General features: G+C 41.5%; 1 protein-coding gene across 3 annotated transcripts in view; it reads right to left on the reverse strand.

The window, feature by feature from the left end:
* Positions 1–434: 434 nt before the first annotated feature.
* The window catches only part of MARK1 (microtubule affinity regulating kinase 1), a 53763-nt gene continuing 31085 nt past the window's right edge, over positions 435–23112 (reverse strand). Inside the window, exons 6-18 of one of the 3 annotated variants that reach the window (XM_008149812.3) lie at positions 22262–22332; positions 18274–18330; positions 16731–16967; positions 16524–16643; positions 15710–15809; positions 14554–14666; positions 12217–12370; positions 11718–11914; positions 9995–10095; positions 8461–8625; positions 7813–8064; positions 4331–4375; positions 435–1117 (exon numbers count right to left, since the gene is read on the reverse strand). In XM_008149812.3, coding sequence (XP_008148034.1) covers positions 763–1117; positions 4331–4375; positions 7813–8064; positions 8461–8625; positions 9995–10095; positions 11718–11914; positions 12217–12370; positions 14554–14666; positions 15710–15809; positions 16524–16643; positions 16731–16967; positions 18274–18330; positions 22262–22332 — 1967 coding nt within the window. In that variant the 3' untranslated portion in view covers positions 435–762. Of the gene's footprint in view, positions 1118–4330; positions 4376–7812; positions 8065–8460; positions 8626–9994; positions 10096–11717; positions 11915–12216; positions 12371–14553; positions 14667–15709; positions 15810–16523; positions 16644–16730; positions 16968–18273; positions 18331–22261; positions 22333–23112 lie in introns of those variants that run through there. The other 2 variants (XM_008149813.3, XM_028158045.2) reach the window with 2 other exon arrangements.

The raw sequence follows: 23112 nt of genomic DNA on the forward strand, positions 1-23112 counted from the left end.
AGGGTGAGAAAACACTTTCAAGTTCAGAAGACATTGGATGTAGTTTCCACTTCCCCTCAGTACTTCTTAGTTAGCTCAAGGCAAAGCTATAACTTATTTTCATGGACTCTATTTTCAAAACTCTAAGTGCCAACACTGTAAACATGTCGTAACGTCTCAACTAAACCTTGTCTGGTAACAAGGATAAGAGCAAAGATAAGCAGGAATAATTCTGTGTGGAATAAAGCCGATCTAGGGGTCAGCTTCTGATTCCAATTTCAATACGACTTGAAAATAATTTTTTAAAAGTCCATGCTACAATCGTAAAGACTACTTCTGTGCACTTTCAATTCTGGACACAATTACCTTCAAAATTACATGATGGAGGTAAGAATTTTAAAAACCCACCAGAATGTAAATAACAGGGAAGAATATTTTCAACTCAGAGCATCAAACGTACATTTATGTGCAGAAATCTAGACAACTATACAAGTTTTGAAGCAATCATCTGTTTTATTATACAACTCTATGAACAGAAAATGAACAGAAATACACAATATACTTACCTGTACATGTGAACCTACATTTTTTTAGCTACAGATATTTATTATAGTTCATACTGACTTTAATTTTACAGTTCATAACTATGTATAACCTTATCGTGTTAAGGGCAAATTCTACATGGGTGACTCGCAGGCCCATCGCATTAGGCATTACCCAGTACATTCGAGAACTGTACCTCATTCGGATGTGTCTTCCCTGATCCTGCCGAGCGGAGGTCCTTTACAGTTTGAGCTCATTGGCTATTTTAGATGCGATGTTCTTAAAGGCAATCGACGTTCCAGAGATTCGCTTGAAGCGGACTCCGTTGAGCGACAGCCGCGGCAGTTTGCACACTTCCATCTCCCACTGCACGAGGCTGTCCTGCCGGGCATCGCCGTGGACGCAGAAGAGCAAAAACCTCTCCTTCTGTTCGTAATCGCAGTTGTTTGCATCTAACACTTTCCGGATTTCTCGCATCATGTCGCTGGGGTCCATGGAGCTCGTGGTCTTCATGCTCCAGGTGAAGCGCAGAGAGCGTGGCTTGGGGTCTTTCCCCTCTTCCTTGTCTCTTTCCTTCGGGTCCCCGGATGTACTTCTGGAAGAACAGGGCACAGGGAGAGAACGCAGAGAAAAGTTCCATTCAGCACAGAAACTGAGACACACACAAACTCTCGGGGGTCAGAATTCAGTGCTCCATAAAACAGCCTACTTTGCAGACTACCATCAGGCAAGTGCATAGGCTCATGCCATCTTGCTGTTACAAAGAGCGGCCCCAGGATGCCCTCTGTTTGACTTTGTTAATAACTTCCATCTAAAATAGCGTATTTCCGTAAATGTACTTGTTTGTGGGGAACGAGTTTGCAGCCGGAAGTGAAGAACTGAATACTTTTTTAGGTCCTTCCACAGTTTTCTGTCTAAATTTGCAATAGCCCAATCTTCATTTTCTGTACATTTGTACAAAAAGAGAGCCACTAGCACTGTGCTTGTAAGTACACAATTTTAAAATATAAAGAAAAATCCCCCCTTTTCCATATTTTTTTTGGGGGGTAGGAGAAAGACTTGGGACAGGATAGTAGCAATGGCCACAGAGGGGTTGTTTCTACCTGATAATGAAGAAAAAGAAGGTTGTATTACAATGAGGTAAAGATGCCAGGTCGTACCACACACAGGAGTGTGGGCATCGGGTCCTCAAATCGTGTCAATGCTTTGCTGAAGACATCCTCAAAACAGCCTACAAGGCTCCACACACCTACACCCCAACTCCTCGCCCCGCCCCTCACCGCTGCGACTGTCCTCGCTCACTCCCACATACGCACTGGCCTCCATACTATTCCTGGAAACTACAGGGTCTGGGCTGGCCTTGAGGCTTTCGCACCAGAGTAGATGATTGACACGTATTTCTTAAGCGCATCAACCTCACTGAATTTCCCTTACTGTAGATCTCCCATGAATAATACAGAACCAGACAACCCATTTCACAGAATCACAGAGAGGTAAACATAGTAGATTTTATGATTCAGAGTACCCTGTAATTACATTTAATGAGCAATTATTCAAATATAGGTGTTATAATTTTCATTTGTTAACCCATCTCACCTTCATGTGATTTAAAGTAGTGGTACACTTTGAAAGTATAAACTACTATCTACACATATTAAACATTTTATATCAATATTATCCTATAATGTATAATCACGTATACATTTATATATGAATTTTCAGGGATACGTGTATACTCATGCTTCCCCCCTAATTCCTAGGCATCTGAACCTCCAAAGCTCTGCAAACTATGCAAGCTTGAAAAAAAAATAAGGAAAGAAATAAGTAGAGAAAAGAAATCTCCGAAGACTATGAACTAAGTATGGAACGCATTTATCCCAACATCTTCTCCAGCATTCTCTCTCTGCTCTCTGACCCTGAGCCACAGGCCTTCAGGAATGTGCAGATCCAAGCAGAGACATTTACCAGGAGCACACGCACACTCAGGTCATGGGTCAGCAAGCTGGGGCTGGAAGGGACCCAAGAGATCACGTGATCGGCCACTCATTTTAAAAACAGAACTGATGGCTCGGAAACTTACATTACTTTCTAAAGGTCATACAGCTAATGACTTAAAAGAAAGACTAGAAATCAGATATCTTATTTCAAGTCTAATTTTCCTTGCGTTCCACCCAGGAAAGTTGGTGAGCTTCAGACAGCAGGCACATATGAGACATTTTCTGGGTGTATCTCAAGGGCATCCCCAATGGCAACGGTTAACTCAGGAGCTCCTGGAAATGTTGACAGTAATAACGACATCTATCCTTTATCGAGCACTTACTCCATGCCAGGAGCTGTTCTACCTGCCTCACATGTGCTAATTCCTCGTTGGCCCCTCACAACCACGAGGGCACGAAGAGGTAGAATCACCCTTCTAAAGTCACACAGATCATCACAATAACTGGTAAAAGAACACAGCTCAACCCACACGGTCTGGGCTCAAGGGCCCATGCCATTCACCATCACGCCCCACATCTCTCTGCAAAGACAGAGACTTATTAGGACTGGCTTGGTCCCTCCTAGCCTCCCCACTGTTTCTTCTGTAAAATGGGACACTTTCTTCCTGGTGGTTGTGCGGATTCAATGACTAGCAAGTACCTTAGAGACAGGATGGATTCAAAAAGATGGTTCAGAAGCAAAAGAACAAACAAAAACAAAACCATGCAAATGAACTGAAATATTAGCAGGCACCTGTGACACTATCCGCTACTCAATGCCTCAGAGAGAAGTTTAGTAAAAAAAGAGGGGAAGACTCCAGAAGGGGGCTCAGAAGTGATGACTACGTGAGGGACATCAGTCCTTTGAGTTTATGAGCAGGCAGAAGAGAGTGAACAGCATGTGTCCTGCCTGCCTCTGGCTCCCTTCCCCGGTGTGACTCGGGAACCGACCTCCATAAAGAAACACTGCAACTATAAGGACTACACATAAACGCAGCGCAGTTTGTAAAACGCACCACCTTGGAATGTTCAGTTAAGTTTTTTCCAAAGCTCATGATGTTTTATATCCCAAGTCATTTTAAAAAGTAGAAATTAAATTGAGGCATGTGTTCAACTGGTCAAAAATTATTCCTGAAGGAAGCCGGGGCATGTGTTCACACAAACTAATTCAGTGCCTTTGCTCCTTAAATCCCCCGTTTATAAATATAAGCACAAGTAGTGACATGCCATTAATGTGGTCCCCAGGCCCCCCGGCTGCCCATCACAAACCCTGGGAGTGGGACCCAGCCATCTGTTTAATCAAGTTCCGACTGTGCTCAAGTTTGAGCCCCGTCGCCAGGTTGAAGACAAAACCAGTATTAAATGTCAAAAAACCACAAAGCATGCCAGGCAACCATTTCCACGCGTGGTCAATAGCTGAACACTCACCTGAAGTTTATCACTAATATCAAGTCTTCCTATGGACTTGGTCACCTCAGTGACCTATGCTATTTAAGACTAATATTAGTTACATCGTTTTAGTGAGAGAAGGATCAGTACGTTTTAATCTATTCATTCTTCTGCCAACATATTTATTACAGGACAGAATGGCCATTTCTCTACAAAGCTTACAATTCAAAATCATGTTTAGAAAACACAAACTGACAGTTAGTTAACTTATACGTAACTAAATGCTAGGCAACATGAGGGAAACCCGTCCCAATATAAAAATTTAAAATACACATACTAGCTAGTGATTCGTTCTACTCATGTTTATGAAGTGCTGTCGGTATTTCAAAAGCACGTTTGCACACACGGGCCCTGGCAGCGAAGGGTTAATAGTGGCTCCTCACCTTGAGGTGTCTGTTCTGCCACTGGCTTCGCCTTCACTTGGATCCCTCAAAACAAAGTGAAGGTTGAGATTTAATGATAAGAGTGAAAAATAGATCAAGAAAACCTGCATCTGAAATGATTTTAACATTAACTTGTTGAGCCAACTTCTAGCGTGACAGTTGCTGTGACTCGTCAAGTCTAATACTATTTCTCATGTTTTTCAACATAACCACACTGAACTGTCACTCATTGAGCGTCTACTGGGTATTGTCAGGGAGGAAATGCTGGGTGACGGGTTAGGATTTTTTTTATACATGATCTTCCAATTCTCAGACATGATTTTAAAGTTGTAATTTATTTTTTGGTTTAGTTTAGTTCAATCTAAAGTTAAAACTATTGAATAATTATCAACAGCAAGATTCAACTGCGTATTTGTTATGAAACAGAATTCTAGTAGTCGCTCAATTTTAGAAAACATACACATTAACCTCGTAGTTAGAAATAAAGCTCAACACACATATAAGTATTTCTAAAAATAAGTACCAATTTTTAAATAAGCAGTTAACTTATTTCAGGAGTTAAGCTAACGATTCATGCACATGATAAAATATTACAGCAAACGAACAGCCTACCCAAGCGGGTGAGTCTAAAAACATGAACTCAATCTTAAACAGAAACATTGATCTTACCTGGATATCCACCTGTGAAAGAAAACCAGGAAAACTCTACTAATTGTCCTTTTGTTGAATGTAATTGATATTTTAAAAATCTACCAAAATTTTAACTACTTTGTCATTTTCAAAGTTAATTAAATATTGACATAGGAGTATCAAGTTGTAAACCCGTTTAAATATGTGAAGAGGTGATAGCAAAATATTAATAAACAGCTGGGGGGAAATGATCAACTTGAAGCTTTAAGTTAATGTTTTAAGCATCCCTATATAAGAGTGAGCTATGGTGAAAAAATCATCAGGTTTGTCCTGGCCGGGTGGCTCAGTAGTTTGGAGCATTGTCTTATACACTGAAAGGTGGTGGGTTCAATTCCTGGTCAGGGCACATACCTAGGTTCTGGGTTCGATCCCCATTGGGGTGCATATGGAAGGCAACCGATGGATGTTTATCTCTCTCGTGGATGTTTCTCTCTCTCTCTCTCTCTCTCTCTCTCACCATCCTCTCTCTCTAAAAATCAATAAAAACATATCCTCAGGTGAGGATTAAAAAAGAAATCATCAGGTGTGATGCAATTTCCAGCTTACAGAGTAGGTATAGAGAACCTACCCACAGCAAATGGGTCTAAAGGCTATTTAAAAGACTTTGAAATAATACAATAATCTCCATCTCCCTTGATCGACGATTCTAGTGTAAATGGCTTTCCGAAGACCAGAAAGCAACTCTCTCAGGTGGTCATTTTGGAGAACAGTCTTCCTAAGGGCCAGGAAGAGCCACTCCCCGGCTTCCTCTTTGGAATACTGGTTACCAAGTACTTGAATGAGGAGCTCTCCCCTATTCTTATCCTTCCTTTCTTAACGCTCAGCAAGCCCAATTCCTCTCCTTTCCCCCTATGAAAACCCCACTTTTTCATCTAAGCATTTAATGGCGCACCGACTTGGTTGGTCCCAAAGTTTGTGAGGCGTCTTGGCTCCCAAAATGACCCCGAGCACACCCAGTTCTGGTCACAGAAGGTGTCTGTGTGTGGGTTCCACTTCTTCAGGCCTTAGCCAAAGGGAAGTGAGAAAGGCAGAAAGAACCAGAGAAAAACAGAGCTTGAGCCCAGGAGGGACTTCAGAAGGAGAAATAAGGGGAAAGAATGGATCATGTGAGAGATGAGTTGAAAATATTACATAATAAGGCTAGACTATATCCTGAACCTTGAGAAATTCTCTCTTTATCTCCAAGCCTCCAACACCCTCCCCCTCCCCCCCAAGTTCAATATGCTATGACCGCAGAGAGAGCAACTGCATCACCAGTCTGCCACTTGCCAAAGGACTTAGCAGGTTCATTCCCGGGACTGAAACCAACGACTCGCGCGTCTTCCTGCATGAAGTCACTTGTGGTAGACGATACAGCCCAAGCGCAAGCACTTTAGCAAAGCCAAGGCTGTTCATTCACACGGTGACAATGACCTTGGAGGAGAATGCAGCATTTTTTCTCTTCTCTAACCAAATCCAAAATTGATTGAAATGTGTTTAAAACCAAGACACTGAAAATAACCTGCCAAACTGCTGACAAAACATCACAATCTTCTCCCTCCCCTTCTCCCCCCTCGGCCCAGAAAACTGTTCAGAGGATACGAATATGAGCACCATGAATAAGCATCATGGAACCTTAGAAACTTCCATGCCAGCTGCCATTGGAGGCTGCGTCTGAACACCCTCATTGCCTCAACCTCATTCTCGATTTCAGGACCTGCTTCCTTCTGGCATTTACCAGAATTTACTACAACTTAATTTTTCGTTTGCTTTTTAAATTGCCTCCCACACTATTCATCCACTCACCCAATAACGTTTATTGAATGTCGTACTAAGCACCACGGTAGGCGCTCAATATTCAGCAGAAGATTGGGCATAAAAGAAAGCAAACAAACAAGTCCCTTTTCTCACCTTCTGGCTGGGAGAGACAATGGACAAATAAATAAAGTGCATCTATGATTTCGGAGAGCGTTAGGGCTACGCAGAGGAATGATGCAGGGACCGCAGTGCTGGGAGGAAGAGCTGTGATTTTACAGAGAGGGTTGGGGGAGGCCTCCGGGGAAGTGGCATTTCAGCAAGGACCTGAAGGAGGCGCAGGAGCAGCCAGGCATGCAGGTCTTGGGAAGGGGACTGCAGGAACCCAACATCAAATTTACCTCAACCTGCACTGTGTTCAGCAACGTGTATCATCAACGTGTGTTACACACTCATGCTTGCTTTCTCAGAGGAGTGCAATTTTACTGTTTTACACGATCAGAAGTTTGCTATTCATTTTGTGTTTACTGAGGTTAAGATTTTATGTTAAACTAGAGGCCCGGTGCACGAATTCGTGCATGGGTGGGGTCCAGCTGGCCTCGCCCTTGGTCGAACTCCTCATCGAGGGGACAAATTGCATTTTAGCCTTTTATTATATAGGATTACATAAGAAATCCATGCGGCTGTATATATAGGCTTTTTACAAGAATGAGAAAGAGGGAAACTATTATTAGTGAGCAGTGTAAAGGATAAATGTAAACTCCTATTTAATTCCCTTTTCTAAATTAAGGCTTTTAAAACACATCTTTGAGGTCAAGTTTTGCTCTTTCCACTCTAGAAAAAATTTTTAATTCTCATTTTGTCCATTTTTCTTCTTTCTCTTAAGGGAAAAGATTTTGTCTTCCTTGATTTTTTCTTCAAACTTCTGCAAAAGAGCAGCTCTAATGAAATGTCATGAAACCACTTTGAAACATCAGTATAAAGAGGAAAGAAAAGCCCCAAACACACTTCCTTTATAATCCCCGAGGCCCCCGCACACCGGAGCCCGCGGGACTGACCTGCGAACGAATCTGGAGGTGATCTTGCTGATGAGGCCGGTGGACGTGCCCCGCCGGGCGTGGGCAAAGGCCCCGCTTTCGTGGGACGGAGACGCGGGGGGCCCGGCGTGGGTGGCGCTGCGCCGCTCCCGGAGCTGTTCCCCGTGGAAGGTGCTGCGGCTGGAGCTCCCGCGGGGAAAGCGGGTTCGGTCTGGGGTGCTGGCACTAATACTGTGGGCAGACGGGGAAGCAGCAGGCACTCTCTGGGTGGTCCTGTTGGGACAAGTCACGATGCACTATTCAGAGTAATGACCAAGGAAGCTCCCACTCCCAAACTAGACAGAACTTGCTATGCCCACTTTTTCTTTAAGGGCATTAAGAATTTTTTTATTACTATTTCTTTGCTTTTTTTTTTAACAAATTAAATGCCCGGCCAGTGTAGGTCAGTGGTTGACATCAACCCATGAACCAGGAGGTCACGGTTGGATTCCTGGTCAGGACACATGCCTGGGTTCCAGGCTCGATCCCCAGTAGGGGGCGTGCAGGAGGCAGCTGATCAATGTTTCTGTTTCATCACTGATGTTTCTATCTCTCTCTCCCTCACCCTTTCTCTCTCTAAAATCAATAAAAACATATTACAAACAAAATGAAATGCAGCCAGCACGTTACCCGGGCCGGTAAGCTTCGGAGCCGTCTTTAATGGTTGGCAGTGTGACTTTGATAGGGTGACCGGAGGCGGACATGGACTTCTGGTGGCGGGGCCGTGCTGAGGGGACAGCAGGGGCCACGGCGGAGCCGGCAGAAGACAAGCTGCTGGCCGACATCTCCGTGAGGCTTTCCACATGAAACAGAACGCAGAGGAGAGCGGCAGTCACTAACATTTCAGAACTACAGTTTTTAAAGTAAAGTGACTAACACCTTTCATGACTACAACACTTAAAATAAGTTAGCACTAATGGCATTATTAGTGACCGACAAGTCAATGTTCTTGGGAACGATGTATCGGGTGAACTTCCCATCACCTTCCAGGGCAAATAAGGACCTCACCCCACACTTACCCTCTTTCTATAAGTGATTCGGAGGCGGTCTGAAGTGATTTTTATGGATAAAATGATTGTGACTAGGGATATCACAGTGTGGTGTGATGTGTTGCTATTGGTCACTGCCCGTTATACAAAAAGAATTCATAATTATAGCAAAAATACTATTGCTGGAAGTATTATTAAAACACTTTCAGTTCCGATCATGAATCAATAAGTTAACTGTTGCAAATTAAGGAAACTCCAGCTGAGGGCTTAGTACAGGAAAAATAAGAAGTCAGAAATCAATCCCCAACTATTCTTTTACCCTAAAGGACCTTAAGTCCAAGGAGATCCATTTCTATGACATGAAGTGTCTATTAACTGAGAGGAAGCAAATGTAAGAATGGTCTGTATAGTCTACTGAAATGACTAAGGATGGAACTCAGCACAGAATTTTATTAGAATGAACTCCCTGCCCTTTTGTATTATATTGATGACTAGTTCTGTATTATAACTCATGGTGAAAAGAAGCTACATTTTTTAATAATAAAAATATGGTTTATCATTATTTAAAATAAAACACTGAGAATTGCATGGTTCTTAAGGATCAGCTGAGATGGCCACATTTCTGTAGAGGAAGAAAAACCACGCCTTTGGTATTGGATACAGTTATGACTTGAGGGAGGGGGAGAGGGAAGGAGGTAAGAAGGAAGCAGCGGGCATGTAAGAGAATGAGATCCAAATTATGAAGATTGGATTAGAAAAGACTTTAGTGGAAAATTCTCAGGTTAAGAGATTTACTTCCTGTTTTCCCTAAATATTTCCCCTAGTAAGAATGATTGGCTGTTGCCAGGCCAGTGTGGCTCAGTGGTTGAGTATCAACCTATGAACCAGGAGGTCACGGTTCAGTTTCCCAGTCAGGGCACATGCTCCAGTTGCAGGCTCCATCCCCAGTAGGGGGCATGCAGGAGGCAGCCAATCCATGATTCTCTCTCATCATTGATGTTTCTCTCTCTCTCTCTCCCTCTCCCTTCCTCTCTAAAATCAATAAAAATATACTATATATAAAAAAAGAATGATTTGGCTGCAATCTTACTATTCTGTATTTCCTTCCCTCTTGACCCATCAGCAGGGGGTTGTAGCACAATGACAGAGGAACCCCTAGGCACTGTGACGCTTACCTGCTGTCTTTTCCATTTTGCAGGGCCATGTAGCGGTCTGTGGTCCTTTCACAGACATATGTGTTCCTTCTTGCCATGCTTCCTCCAGCATATACGTTGTTCTTTAAAAAGAAAAAGAAAAGCCATTTTAAAATCCTCGCTGCAGTTGTGGAAAGTCAAAGAAATAAATGGAAGCTGCATATGACTCAGAAAACACACACACACACACACACACACACACACACGGTCAGATTTTCATTGACCAGAATCTTGTATGAATGAGTCCTATGTCACACCCTCTCTCTCAGGCGGACTGTAGGTATATGAATGGGTCCTATGTCACACCCTCTCTCTCAGGCGGACTGTAGGTATATGAATGGGTCCTATGTCACACCCTGTCTCTCAGGCGGACTGTAGGTATATGAATGAGCCCTATGTCACACCCTGTCTCTCAGGCGGACTGTAGGTATATGAATGAGCCCTATGTCACACCCTGTCTCTCAGGCGGACTGTAGGTATATGAATGGGTCCTATGTCACACCCTGTCTCTCAGGCGGACTGTAGGTATAGAATGGGTCCTATGTCACACCCTGTCTCTCAGGCGGACTGTAGGTATACGAATGAGCCCTATGTCACACCCTCTCTCTCAGGCGGACTGTAGGGGTGAAAGGTGGGGCACACACTCAGCCCAGCTTCAGCTCACCGCCCCAAGGCAGCAGCCGAGCAGTTGTTGGGAAGCAACTGGAAAGCTGGGTTTTTATTCTCGTCTGTAAGCTGGGGGTGGGGACAAGGGCAGGCGAGGGGTATAGGCAGCTTCATAAGACCAAGAACAAGAAACAACTCCACGTAAATATCAGCACCAACGGGAAACCCGTGGCAGAGACCATGGCAGGCTGGCCAAGGGTACTGCTAAAGAGAATACAGCTCATGGTCAAAGGCTTGAGGGATGAGCAGTGCCACTCTGAGGATACTTTTTCTGTTCAGGTTTGAGCCAGAGGCAAGCCAAGGCTGAGAAGCTCTGGAGAAAAAAGGCGTAAGCAAAAAGGGACCGATTCTCCTTATGACCCACAGCCCCACCCTTCACTAGTGACTAGTACTGAACTGCACAGAAATTATTCTCAAAAGGGATGAATCCCCTTCTGTGTAATCCTTATGCCAACAGACAAAACTTTCCCGATGTTTGGCCAACCAGCTTTCACGGATCTTTAAAAGACATGATTAGCTTATGATGGGTTTAATCGTGAGGTCTAGCTAGAAAGTTAATAGATACACTGTATACTATTTATCTTAGTGTTCTTTTCTCTCTCTTTAGTCTTTCCTGCTGCCTTACAGGAAAATGTCTCAATCTCTCTTCTAGCTCCCATTATATAACTTCTAGTTTGCTGTTTTAAGTGAATGATGTGAGCTAAATTTATAAATACTAACAGAGTCTGCCTTCATCGAACACCTTACTTGTAAACATAAAATTAAATGAGCCAATATAACATGAAGTGCATATTACCAACGGGGAAATGAGGAGAGTTTCATGTGCCATTCTGTGGTGAGGTTCGGTGTAATGTAAATAATTCATATTCTACCTTTTTGTTCCTAAATTGCATTTATGAGAAGCTTGGCCCTTTTTGCATGTTCTTGAAATGCACGATTCGCTTTAAAATTGTGAAACATTAAAAAAAAAATCTTTAAGCCAAAACTCCTGACCACAGATGACCACCCCAAGCTGCCACAGACCCGACGGTTCACTCACACTCGGGATAGTGGACGCCTTTTTCCTCTCCGGCCCCACGAGCGGGCTGGCGGTCACCTCGCTCTTTGATCCCACGGTCGTGCTGCCGAGTTTGCGCGCTGCCCCGTCCTTGTCCCACTCCTCTTTCTGCTCACTCTCCACGCTGTTGGCCTGAGGCCTCTTTGTGTACGACACGGCAGCGGAGATGGATGGACCAGCTATAATTAAAAAAAAAAAAAAGCCTAATGACCTACAAAACAATTTACTTATTTTCTCCTTACGAACAAATATTCTGTGTGAAAAATATCTTTATTTGCGTATTTTTCACTCTAAAGGAAGATGACACTGTGTCATTACAAAAATTAGGTCGGTCCCTGCAGAGGGGATCCTATTTGTCATTCACTGAGAGCCTGCGGGGACAGGGGTGACACAGGCACATGAAGGTGTGAATGTATGATGCCTAGAAAACACGAGTGTGGATGGAATCGGTCTGTTTGCACTGATTTGACTTTTCCCCCACCATGATCGCTAAAGCGCCGCTGCTTCTGATTGGCCGAGATGCTCCTCTGGACCTTCAGGTGAGCGGGGGACTGGAGGGTGCTGTTGTTTAGGTCACTACTGGGCCGCGACCTCTGACTCAAGTTTCCACTGGATAATGACTCACCGCCTTCAAACTGCAAGAGGAAGAAAGACCACCAGGGTTTCAAAACACTAAAATGTTTATGCAAACGATACGCACTCTCGATTTTTCCTCATCTATTCCAAGCCTTACAAGGAATAGTCAGAACTTAAAAAACAAAAATACTTTGGGTGCAGAACTGCAAGCTGGCAAACAGGAAGGGAAGGAAAAGGCTTTGGAGCCTTAATTTAGTCAAAACACCAATTGCTACCAATCATTGAATGGCGGTTATAGACTGTGCTTAGCTCTTTATATTGGTTACTTTGTTTAATCATTACCAAAAAACCTATGATTTATTAATCTGCACTTTATAGATGGAAAAATTGAGATTAAGAGAGTCAACAGAGCCCAGCCGGCATGGATCAGAACCAGGAGGTTGCGGTTTGATTCCTGGTCAGGGCACATGCCCAGGTTGCGGGCTCAATCTCCAGTAGGGGGTGTGCAGGAGGAAGCTGAAAGATGATTCTCTCTTATTGATGTCTCTCTCTCTCTCTCTTCCCCCCTCCCTTACTCTCTGAAATCAATATAAATATATATATTTTTAAAAAGGGTCAAAGTCAAGATAAAATCTAAAAGTTTAACTTTACACGCACATGTGGGTGCACGGATTTTTTTGTTTAGTTTATTGGTTTATTGGCTCTGATCAAGAAATTGCACCTACTTAGAACTAAGTGAGGTAGGTACTGGGGATCGAATCACTACCCCTCTCTCTAACATAAAAGATGTTTGTTTACTGAATCCCTGGCATCCCAGTGGGTATCCTGAACTCGTGTGTAAAGATGCCAACGACAAACAGCAGGGTGATACTGATGAAACTGTAATAGATAACAGCAAATACAGGGCATACGAGAACTGTTGTAAGGGCTTCAGAAGCATTAATTCATTTGACCCTCAATGACCATACGTCAGCTGAATGCACTGCTTCCCTAACAGGTACTATCTAACCACAAATGACTTCAGTCTGTTTTATAAAATGCTCCCCACAGATGTCAAATTTTCAACAAACCTCCAATGTTTTAGGCTCTGTTCTTGACATTCGATTTAACTCTTATATCTGCCGTCACAAAGGATCATTTGCTTCAATCGCCATTTGCATACAGCTACTTCCTAAATCTAGCTCACGATAGATCTGTCCCGGCCTCGAGATTTCCCAATGGAATGCATCAAAGCCACTTAACAGTCTGTAAGGTACAATGTGACCAACTTTCTCTGGGTCCCCACCTACACAAATCATTGAAAACATGATCTACATTTTGTTGTAAATGCTGTCACTTCCTCTTGTTTTGGTCACTGTCTTTTCTGCACACCCAGAGGTACCACGTTACCTTTGGCGGGGCTGTTGCATTTGGGTGCACAACTCTAGGGGGTGCCATCTCAAGGCCTAGACTGTGAATGGTACCCCTTGGGGCTCAGGCACTAGACCTGCTTTTTCATAACAGAATCTCTTTTTAAAAAAATATAATTTTATTGATTTTTAAAGAGAGGAAGGGGGAGGGATAGAGTTAGAAACATGGATGAGAGAGAAACATTGATCAGCTGCCTCTTGCACACCCCCTGCTGGGGATGTGCCCGCAACCAAGGTACATGCCCTTGACCAAAATTGAACCTGGGACCCTTCAGGCCACAGGTCAACGCTCTATCCACTGAGCTAAACCGGTTAGGGCCATAATAGAATCTCTGGATACTGAGATGAAATGGGTTCATAACTGTGCACCTTTTGAGTTTTAAATTCTAATACATTAAAAATGGTAGGGTCTTTATATTATTTCTGATGCCCACAGAATATATCTGCTAACATTTTATCTTACCAGAGGCCCAGTACATGGATTTGTGCACCCGTGGGGTCCTTCGGCCTGGCCTGCAGCTCTCTGACATCCCCTGACGGGTCCCGGGTTGCAAGAGGGCGCAGTCCAGGCTGAGAGATCCCACCGGTGCATGATCGGGGCTGGTGTGGGACCACGGGAGGGAGTGTCCAGGCTGTCTCACCCAGTCCTGATCTGCCTGATCCCAGCAGCAAACTAACCTACTGGTGGGAGCGTCTGCCCCCTCGTGGTCAGTGCGTGTCATAGCTACTGGTCCAAGGGTTGAATGGTCACTTAGGCTTTTATATATATAGATACTTAGCCATCACTAGCTCAATAAATAATTTATATTAATCTAAAAATGTGAAAAACTTACTTCAGGTGGTTTTCTACCTAGAAGAATGTAAGTAGCCATGACTTCATCATATTTCTGATTTATTAAGGCGTCATTTATCTCATCTCGTGCGAAACCCATGGTGACCATGACATCTGGAAATTTGAAAAAAAAATGCAAATTTTATGAAAATGGGTTTATTTTAGTAAACAAATGAACAAAAATTGGCCAAGCTTGCCAACATTAGATATGAAATTTTAAAGTGGAATATCAATTATAAAGACTTTTGGATTATTAACACATGGATACCGTATATTCGGATACTGTATGTTCACAATTTTTCATGCAGAGACTATCTATATCATGAGTTACATATGATTGGGCCCATTCCCTTTCTCATTGCCTAGCACATTCCCGAACTGAATTCCTGTGTCCACCCAGACACACAATATCTGTCTGTGTGTGACACACAAAATCCCTTCTCCCTCTGTCTCTCAGCACACCCTCAGCCTCCCATGGAGTGGTCTCTCCCATCTCTGAACACTCTTGCTTTCTGATCTGAAGGCAGGTTGAGTCCTCCTTGGGAGGCTAGAATTCCACAGTTGTCCTGAGCAGAGTCCTAACACTCTAGAATGTTCCTCCCTGTGTCTTTAAGCCAGACAGGAGCACAGTTGAGATGACTCTGTTTTGAGTTCCTAAAGGCTGTGGGAAGGGAGAGAGAAACAAAGAAAAAAAACCACAAAGTTTGGCAGCAGCATGGGGCTGGGCTGGGAGGATGGACACTGATGAGACGCAGAAAGCACAAAGCGAGAGGCCCTATTAGCTCAGGGCCTCTGTGTTTTTGGTTGAAATACATGCTATGTTTTGCTGATATCAGTCTGATCAATGCTGATACTTAAATCAGTCATTCCTCCTGTTAGAAATTGCTGAAAGGAAAGAATGAGATTTATCTACATCGTTTTAATTTATGTATCACCGTTGCCAACACTTGAATTAGATTATAATATGCATGAGAACAAACTAAGGAAGTTGAAATTTGCAATGATTAGTGTATATCCGGGGAAATAAAAATGATAGATCAGGCATTTTTTAAATAAAAATGACTTCCTATTTATATTTTGAAACGCTATTTTGGTAGACTAAAGGACCCTTACTTACAGGCTAGGGTCAGCACCTCTCACAGCGTTTAAATACTTACCTATCCTTTTTGTGTCATTGAAATCCGGTTCAGGCTCAGTATACGGCTTTAGCTCTTCTTCTTCGTGACCAACATTCATCCACCGATCTTTCATTATTTGCTAGGAAAAAAATTCTACATTATGTTTGGCCAACCAGAACATTCAACCACTTCAAAACGAGAGACAGTAAGACAAACAGGATTTCAAACTTCACAAAAGAAAGTTTACTTTAGCCACCACTGCCTATGGACATAAGTGACTGCTTGCTGGGACATTCTAACAAATTAATTCATGCAGATGAATGATGAGGAAGTAATAAGCAAATTAGCAATGGAAATACACACCTTACACTTAGGTGCACAGAGAAAAGAGATGGACTTTGGGATGGCCAGGCAGAAATAACTTTTCTTAAATGGTTTCCATTTTTGTAAAGCCCCTCATGTGCTTCTGAGTTTATATTTTCATTTTTTAAGAAGAGGTTATTATTAGTAGGAGGAGGAATGGCAGTACCATCACTTGTACTAGCCAGACATCAATAAGATACTTAAGATTATCTGAGTTACAGCTAAAAAGGTGTTAAAATACATTTTGAGGTTTACCAAAGAGGACAGAGAAAAGGCAAAAAGGAGGAGTCTTGCTTTTGCTCAAATTTTGCATTGTTTTGAAAGGTAACACAGTTCATCCTCGTTAAAGACTGGAAAATGAAAAAGAGGGAATCGCACAGAAGTTTTTCAGTTTCTCTCTAATAAAAAACCTAGACTCATCAAAATTCAGATAACCAGGATGTAAAAATAAAAACAACAAGTTAAACCTGCAGCACGAAAAACGACTTACTTCCAAGCTGCCTCTTTTAATGGGATTCAGCACTAATAATTTCTTCAGAAGGTTTTCACAGTCGGTGGACATATAGAAGGGGATGCGGTATTTCCCGCGTAAGACTCGCTCCCGAAGTTCCTGAACAGACAAAAGAAAGCACTTAGGACTGGCGTTCACAACGATCCTGCGTGGGGGCAGCACGTGAAGGTCAGATTCAGCCGATACCTTCAGATTCTGGCCGTCAAACGGCAGGGAGCCGCTGACCAGCGTGTAGAGAATGACGCCCAGGCTCCACACGTCCACCTCGGGCCCGTCGTACTTCTTCCCCTGGAAGAGCTCGGGAGCGGCGTAGGGGGGGCTTCCACAAAATGTGTCCAATTTGTTCCCGACTGTAAACTCGTTACTAAAACCAAAGTCAGCAATTTTAATATTCATGTCAGCATCAAGGAGAAGGTTTTCAGCCTAAGAGGAAAATAATAAAAAGGACAATGTGAAGAGCCTACGTAACATCACACAGCCATTATCACTCTTCCAGACCCCAGACCTGTCTCTCTGGCCTCGCGTTTTCCAAGGTAACAGCTAATGGAGAAGCCCAGCAGGTAGGTCGATGCGTACCTGCTCGGAATTCCATCTACAGAGGGCTGCATTTTAGCACCAGACAAGGAGAGCTCTCATTTTTATGCCTATCTGCAACTGTCCAAAACCCTTTTTTTCCCCTTCAAGGTAATATCCTAGAACTATATACTACTATGTATTTTTAAAATTTTTTATTGATTTCAGAGAGGAAGGGAGGGAGAGAGAGAAACACCAATGATGAGAGAGAATCACTGATCGACTGCCTCCTGCACGCCCCCCACTGGGGATTGAACCCACAACCCAGGCATGTGCCCTTGATCTGAATCGAACCCGGGACCCTTCAGTCCACAGGCTGACACTCAATATACTGAGCCAAACCAGCTAGGGCAAGGAACTGTATCTTAATATGACTTAGTCAAAAGAATATCAATCAAATAACACTGACCCGTTTTGGGCTTAAACCAACAAGTTAATCCATCAGCACTCTACTTCAATAGAGGACCATTGTTAACACAAGGCTGATACCTACAGTAACTGCCCATCGGGGCTTCTGTGACTACTGAGCTCAATCCATTGCCCTCTGAGAGAATGCTTCCCCCACAGAGTTCTGTTCTCTCAGTAAAACAGTACAACGCAATGCAGACTCCATTAGAGCGGGTCTGTCTAAGCTTCCTTTTGCTGTTTTACAACTAGATTCTCTTCTGGAGGTATATTATGGTAGAAAGCAGTGATTCTCCCCCCAACTCCAGCCTCCTGATGTATGAGATGCTGGTTTTCCAAAATCCTTAATCAGCATCACTCAAAGAAAAAGTTTTCAATGTGTCTTCGAGCTTTAATGTAAAGAATGAGAACTGACTCTTATATCAGACTAACCTGAATTTGTGCCCAGACCTTGCTTCTGACTGAATTGGACTTTAGACATTTTTAGTTTGGGACAAAGTTCACATTTATCTATAGAACAAGCTTGTTCGTGGCAAATCAAATCCTCTAGCCTTTAATGCTAGATGACTACTCATATATTTTCTCTATTTTCTCAGTGACAATATTGCCTCTCATAAAATTGCTGTGAAGATTAAATAACAACTAATTTCCTTGTCTAGGGCCAGGTACAATGAGGCAACCAAACATAGCTCTATTATTATAAACCATCCATTAATAATTAAAAATTTTATGTTATAAAATCAGGGCTTACCTTAAGATCACGGTGAACAATGCACTTTTGATGACAATACTGTACAGCGGATACAATCTGAAATGAATATTTGGATAAAAGATTAAAAAATTATTTTATGGTAAAAAAAAATCACAATTTCCCCCAATTATCACCTCCCATTTAGATTATTAGCTTGAATTTCAAAGTAACATTTAATAATTTCATTGTTCCTTTAGTTCAGAAAACTATACATATGAAAGTTAAGAGTGGTGAAACTCACTCTTACACGTAAAAAATACTGAAAAGTCGAATTCTCTTGCTAAAATATTTTTGTCCGAGTTGTGAAGATTTTTATGGGTTGTTATATTTCTCTGTTTACATGATCAAATGTGTACACTTGATAGTTTGGGTCAAATGGTTTATTTATTCGAGTGTTGTAATAAGAGCTTTGGCAAACATGAAGCAGTATTCCAAGATAGTTGGTTCAAGTTCAAAAAGCAAAACTCTATTTTAGGAATTATATCAAATGTGTTCAACACATGTTTCTCCAGTGAGGACAACTGACTAAGAACTTACCCCGTGGGGTACTGAGCAACATCCTTTGTGTGTTCATGTACAAAGAAATGTGAAACATGTTGTACCTTAAAAATAAACCCAATTATCGAAAGAAAAGACTAAAAAATGAAATTTAATCTGAAACCTGTCACTAATTCAGTGGGCCAAGCACTCTACACTGCAACTAGATTTTGTATGCAGTGAAAAATTTCAACCATACATAGGGCTCTTTGGGGACACGGTCTAAACAGGGAGGAACCCAACAGATTTAAGAGCCAGAGAAACAAATGAGAAATAGGTTATAGTAATTCTTTCATAGTTATTTGCTACATTAAATACAGAATTGGAAAGATTCTGATAGCAATCACGTAAGCTGTTTTTTAACATGTTTTTATTTTTTATTGATTTTTTTTTTTTTTGAGAGAGAGAAACATCGATGTGATAGAGAAACATTGATCGGTTGCCTCCTGCACACAGGATTGAACCCACAGCCCTGACCGGAATTGAACCAGCAAACTTTCGGTGCATGGGAAGACACTCACCCAACTAAGCCACCCCAGCCCGGACTAAGAGCTATTTTGTACATACAATTGTATCTGCTGTCTAGGAGGACAACCATGGTAATGCACAGCAGAACATTCAATTCTGTGGATTCAGGTAAATGGAAACTCAGTCTGAATGTTGAATATTGGTTAGGCACTTACAAATGGAGATAGCAATGAGATTTCTGAAAGTCTAAAGGTGATGTGAAGTATGACCATGCTAATAGGAATATGGGTTAAAAAAAAAACCAACAACTTCTAAGTAATAGATGTGAAACTGATGGTTCAGTATTCTAACATTATCCTGATGTGTATTAAAATGGTTCAAAGACAGAGAAGACATGAATTCAAAACAAAACCAACACACGATGAGCAATGTGTAGTTCAAGTAAATTTATTTTGAGCCAACAGTCAGTTTATTGAGTACCTACTATGTGCAAGAAAATGTGCTATGGAAACACAAAAATTAACACTGCATGGATCCTGCCCTTACGTAGCTGGCAGACTGATTAGGAGTAGAAAACATGTATATAGGTAACCATAAAACAAGGCAGAATCATCGAAGCAGAAGTACAAAGAAGTGGGGAAATCCTAAAAAATCAATTCCGTTAGAAATGCCTCCTGGAGTGGTTATACCTGAGCGAGGCCATCCTTGAAGGGCAGCAGTATTTTAGAACGTGGAGCTTTGGTGATGGGGGGTTGGGAAGGGGGCTGGTAAAGGGCTGAAATGCACACTCTTGGAAAAGTTGGTGGGAAATGGTCATATTACACCTTGGTAGGCTGGCAAGTCTCTGAGTTCCAAACTAAGCAGGTACTATGTAACCACTGCATGCTTTCTGAGCAGAAAGATGATGACGGAGAAGGATCGCTCTGAAGCATGAGTCCCTCAAATACAGCAGAACCTGACAATGAATATTTGTAGCATGGTCTCTTAAGCAATCTGCTTCAAAATTCTAATATCCGATGTTCACTGAAATATGTTGATTAGCCCAGAGATCTGCATAGTCATATATAAATATTAGTACATCTTATTGAACATAATACATGGGCTGTAGTATGTTCATGCTATCAGGCTGTATTTGTATCATGGATGACAGAAATGTGCTGATAATGATATTATCTTTTTAGAGTCCCTTTGTCTTGACACAGTGAAGGAGGCACGCTATAGATAATGATTTGGTTACCACACATACACGTCACATCAGACAGAACAATCTCCATGTTCTATAGGCGCTTCTGAAATAAGAATCCCCTGGGCCTTAACACCTTCGGAATGGAAAGATAATTAAAGAGAATGTTCCATATGAAGCATTCATTCTCCCCAAACTCTTTGACCTCTGACCTCTAGCAGTCAAACATGGTGGTTTAGAGTATCATCACACTTATCTAGCCAGGTACAATTTCTGATGTAAAAGAAATTCTGGCTTCTGACTCGCAAGAACCCCACCCATAAGTCATGGTTGTACTGCATTGTTCTAAGGCCAGATCCTCCCATCTCAAACATCCATAAATGGAATGCAGGGATTTCTTTATGGTTCTTCTACTATAGATCGTGCAAACATGAATTGTCAGTCCTGCACTGCTCCCAAGACCAGGCACAGCAGTGTTTTGCTGTGAGATGCAACTTCTAGGGTCACTTTGCAATTAGTTATTAAGTGGGTCAGGAGTTACTAAGCTTTAGTCGCCTTCATATTGGAAGAGCTGAGTCAATACTGTAATTTTCTTGCAGGCCATCAAATCCTAAGGAATGCAGAGGCATTGTCTGACCAATGTTTGCTCAAGTGGCCTTAAACTGTCCAGGGTCTTTGCTGTATCCAACTGCAGAATCAAGGGCATATACAAGAGTTGGCAAAAGTAGGTTTACAGTTGTGAGTATGTGAAACACAAGAGTTTTTTCTTGTATTATTCTTGATTAATTATTGTATTATTTATTTGTATTACACCTGGAAACCTACTTTTGCCCACCCCTGTATAAACAGTTGGAGAAATCCTAAAGAAAAGGGGCAGAAAAAACTTGTTTAGCTTTTTTAAAAAATATGTTTTTATTATTTTAGAGAGAGAGGAAAGAAGAGGGAGAGATCCATCATCATATTTCTGCTCAGAAAACATGTAATGGTTACACATGCATGTGCCCTGGCCAGAAGTTGAACAGAACCCTGTTAACTTTTGGTTCAGCATGCTCCAAATTGATCACTGAATGAGTTTGTTTTGTGAAACCTCTGTTGTTACATGACTGTTTGGAACACAACTTGCAAAATGCTTTCTGCATTTTAAATTGTTTTAAAAACAATTTACAATTTATTAATGTGTCATGTCTATAGTAATTTATATAGTATACTACTTTAATCCCTTTATTCTTAAAAATTAAATCCTAGATCAACTTAAATTACTTTTTCTTATTTTATCATTTCTGTAACAAGTCATATTCAGGAAATGCAACTATCTTACCACATTCTTCGGCCACATTTGCAAGGTTCCTTGCCTACCTGACTAAATAAAATTGACCATATCTTTACCAAGTTCTAATACCAAGACATCTTTAATTATAAAAGAAAATAATACTAATACCTCTTTAAGCAGTACACATATATACTGTATACAGAGAGCTAATAATACTTGACAATAATTATTGCATAATGGACTAAGTATTTCTTTTCTATCTCAGTCTAGTCTATATTTCCAAGACTATCAAAGAGTTAACGTGTCTCACTTATTAGCATTTCACTATTTATGATGATCTATAAATAACCTCTGAAATTTAAATTCAGGAAGAACAGATTTCTTTGTCAGTTTTCCATTCATAAGAAGTGTAAGAAAGCAAGACTTTTTCTTGTTAAAAAACCACATACCCTGAAGTCCAGTTTATGACACTGTCCATTGTACACCACTAAAAAGAGCAGCAAAACAAAGGTGAAAACTACTTTCCGTACCTGCCTAAATTTTGCACGGGCCTCTTTTTCTTTCATTCTTCCATGGGCAACTAAGTAATCAAATACTTCACCTGAATCAGAAAGGTAAAGCAGGCAGTAAAATATACATAAGATTTTCAATGAACAACATATTCAATGTCAAGTTTGTGGCTTGTGTCTAAAGAAGCTTCTGGCCCCCAATTTTCTGATAGTTCTATGTAAATCACAAACTCTTCCATGAATACAAACAAAGGGGGGTTACATATAGAATTGCGTATCTGTAGCAGCTGATGATTTAGCAAAACTCTTTAGAGAATAAGTCATAAAAACATAACCAAGAAAAACTTGCTTTCTGCTTGTCAAGTCTTATGTAAAAGAATACAGTCAACTCTTTATTATCTGTTCTAATAAAGGGAACGGGCAGCACGGGCAATCAAATCACATTTGGCTTTGTATTTGGGGCCTACATTTCAAATAAAATAACAAGTCTTATTATGTTGGATTTCTCTTCTTTAAATTCATGAAGCCTTGGTCAAAGTCCATCTCACTATCGCCACACACATTGATTTCTTTCTTTTCCTTCCTATATTCTGGTTATGCCATACTCATTCCATCTATTTTGTACCTACTTATTATACAGAATTAAATCATCCTTATGTGCCTCTCCTATTACCCTAAATGAACTTCAGACTACTTGAGCACCATCGTCATAGCCGTACTTTCTTTGAACCCCCATCTTCATGACAGAACACAAAGTGGATAGACAATACACACTTGTTGAAATAATTTAAAGACAACTAGAAACTGTAGAAATTTTCTATTAGCTCTACTACTTTATGTGTTTGTGACTTTATTTTTCCTAGTCAATACAG

Source organism: Eptesicus fuscus, chromosome 24 (assembly GCF_027574615.1).
Source record: "Eptesicus fuscus isolate TK198812 chromosome 24, DD_ASM_mEF_20220401, whole genome shotgun sequence".
Classification (NCBI taxonomy): domain Eukaryota; kingdom Metazoa; phylum Chordata; class Mammalia; order Chiroptera; family Vespertilionidae; genus Eptesicus; species Eptesicus fuscus.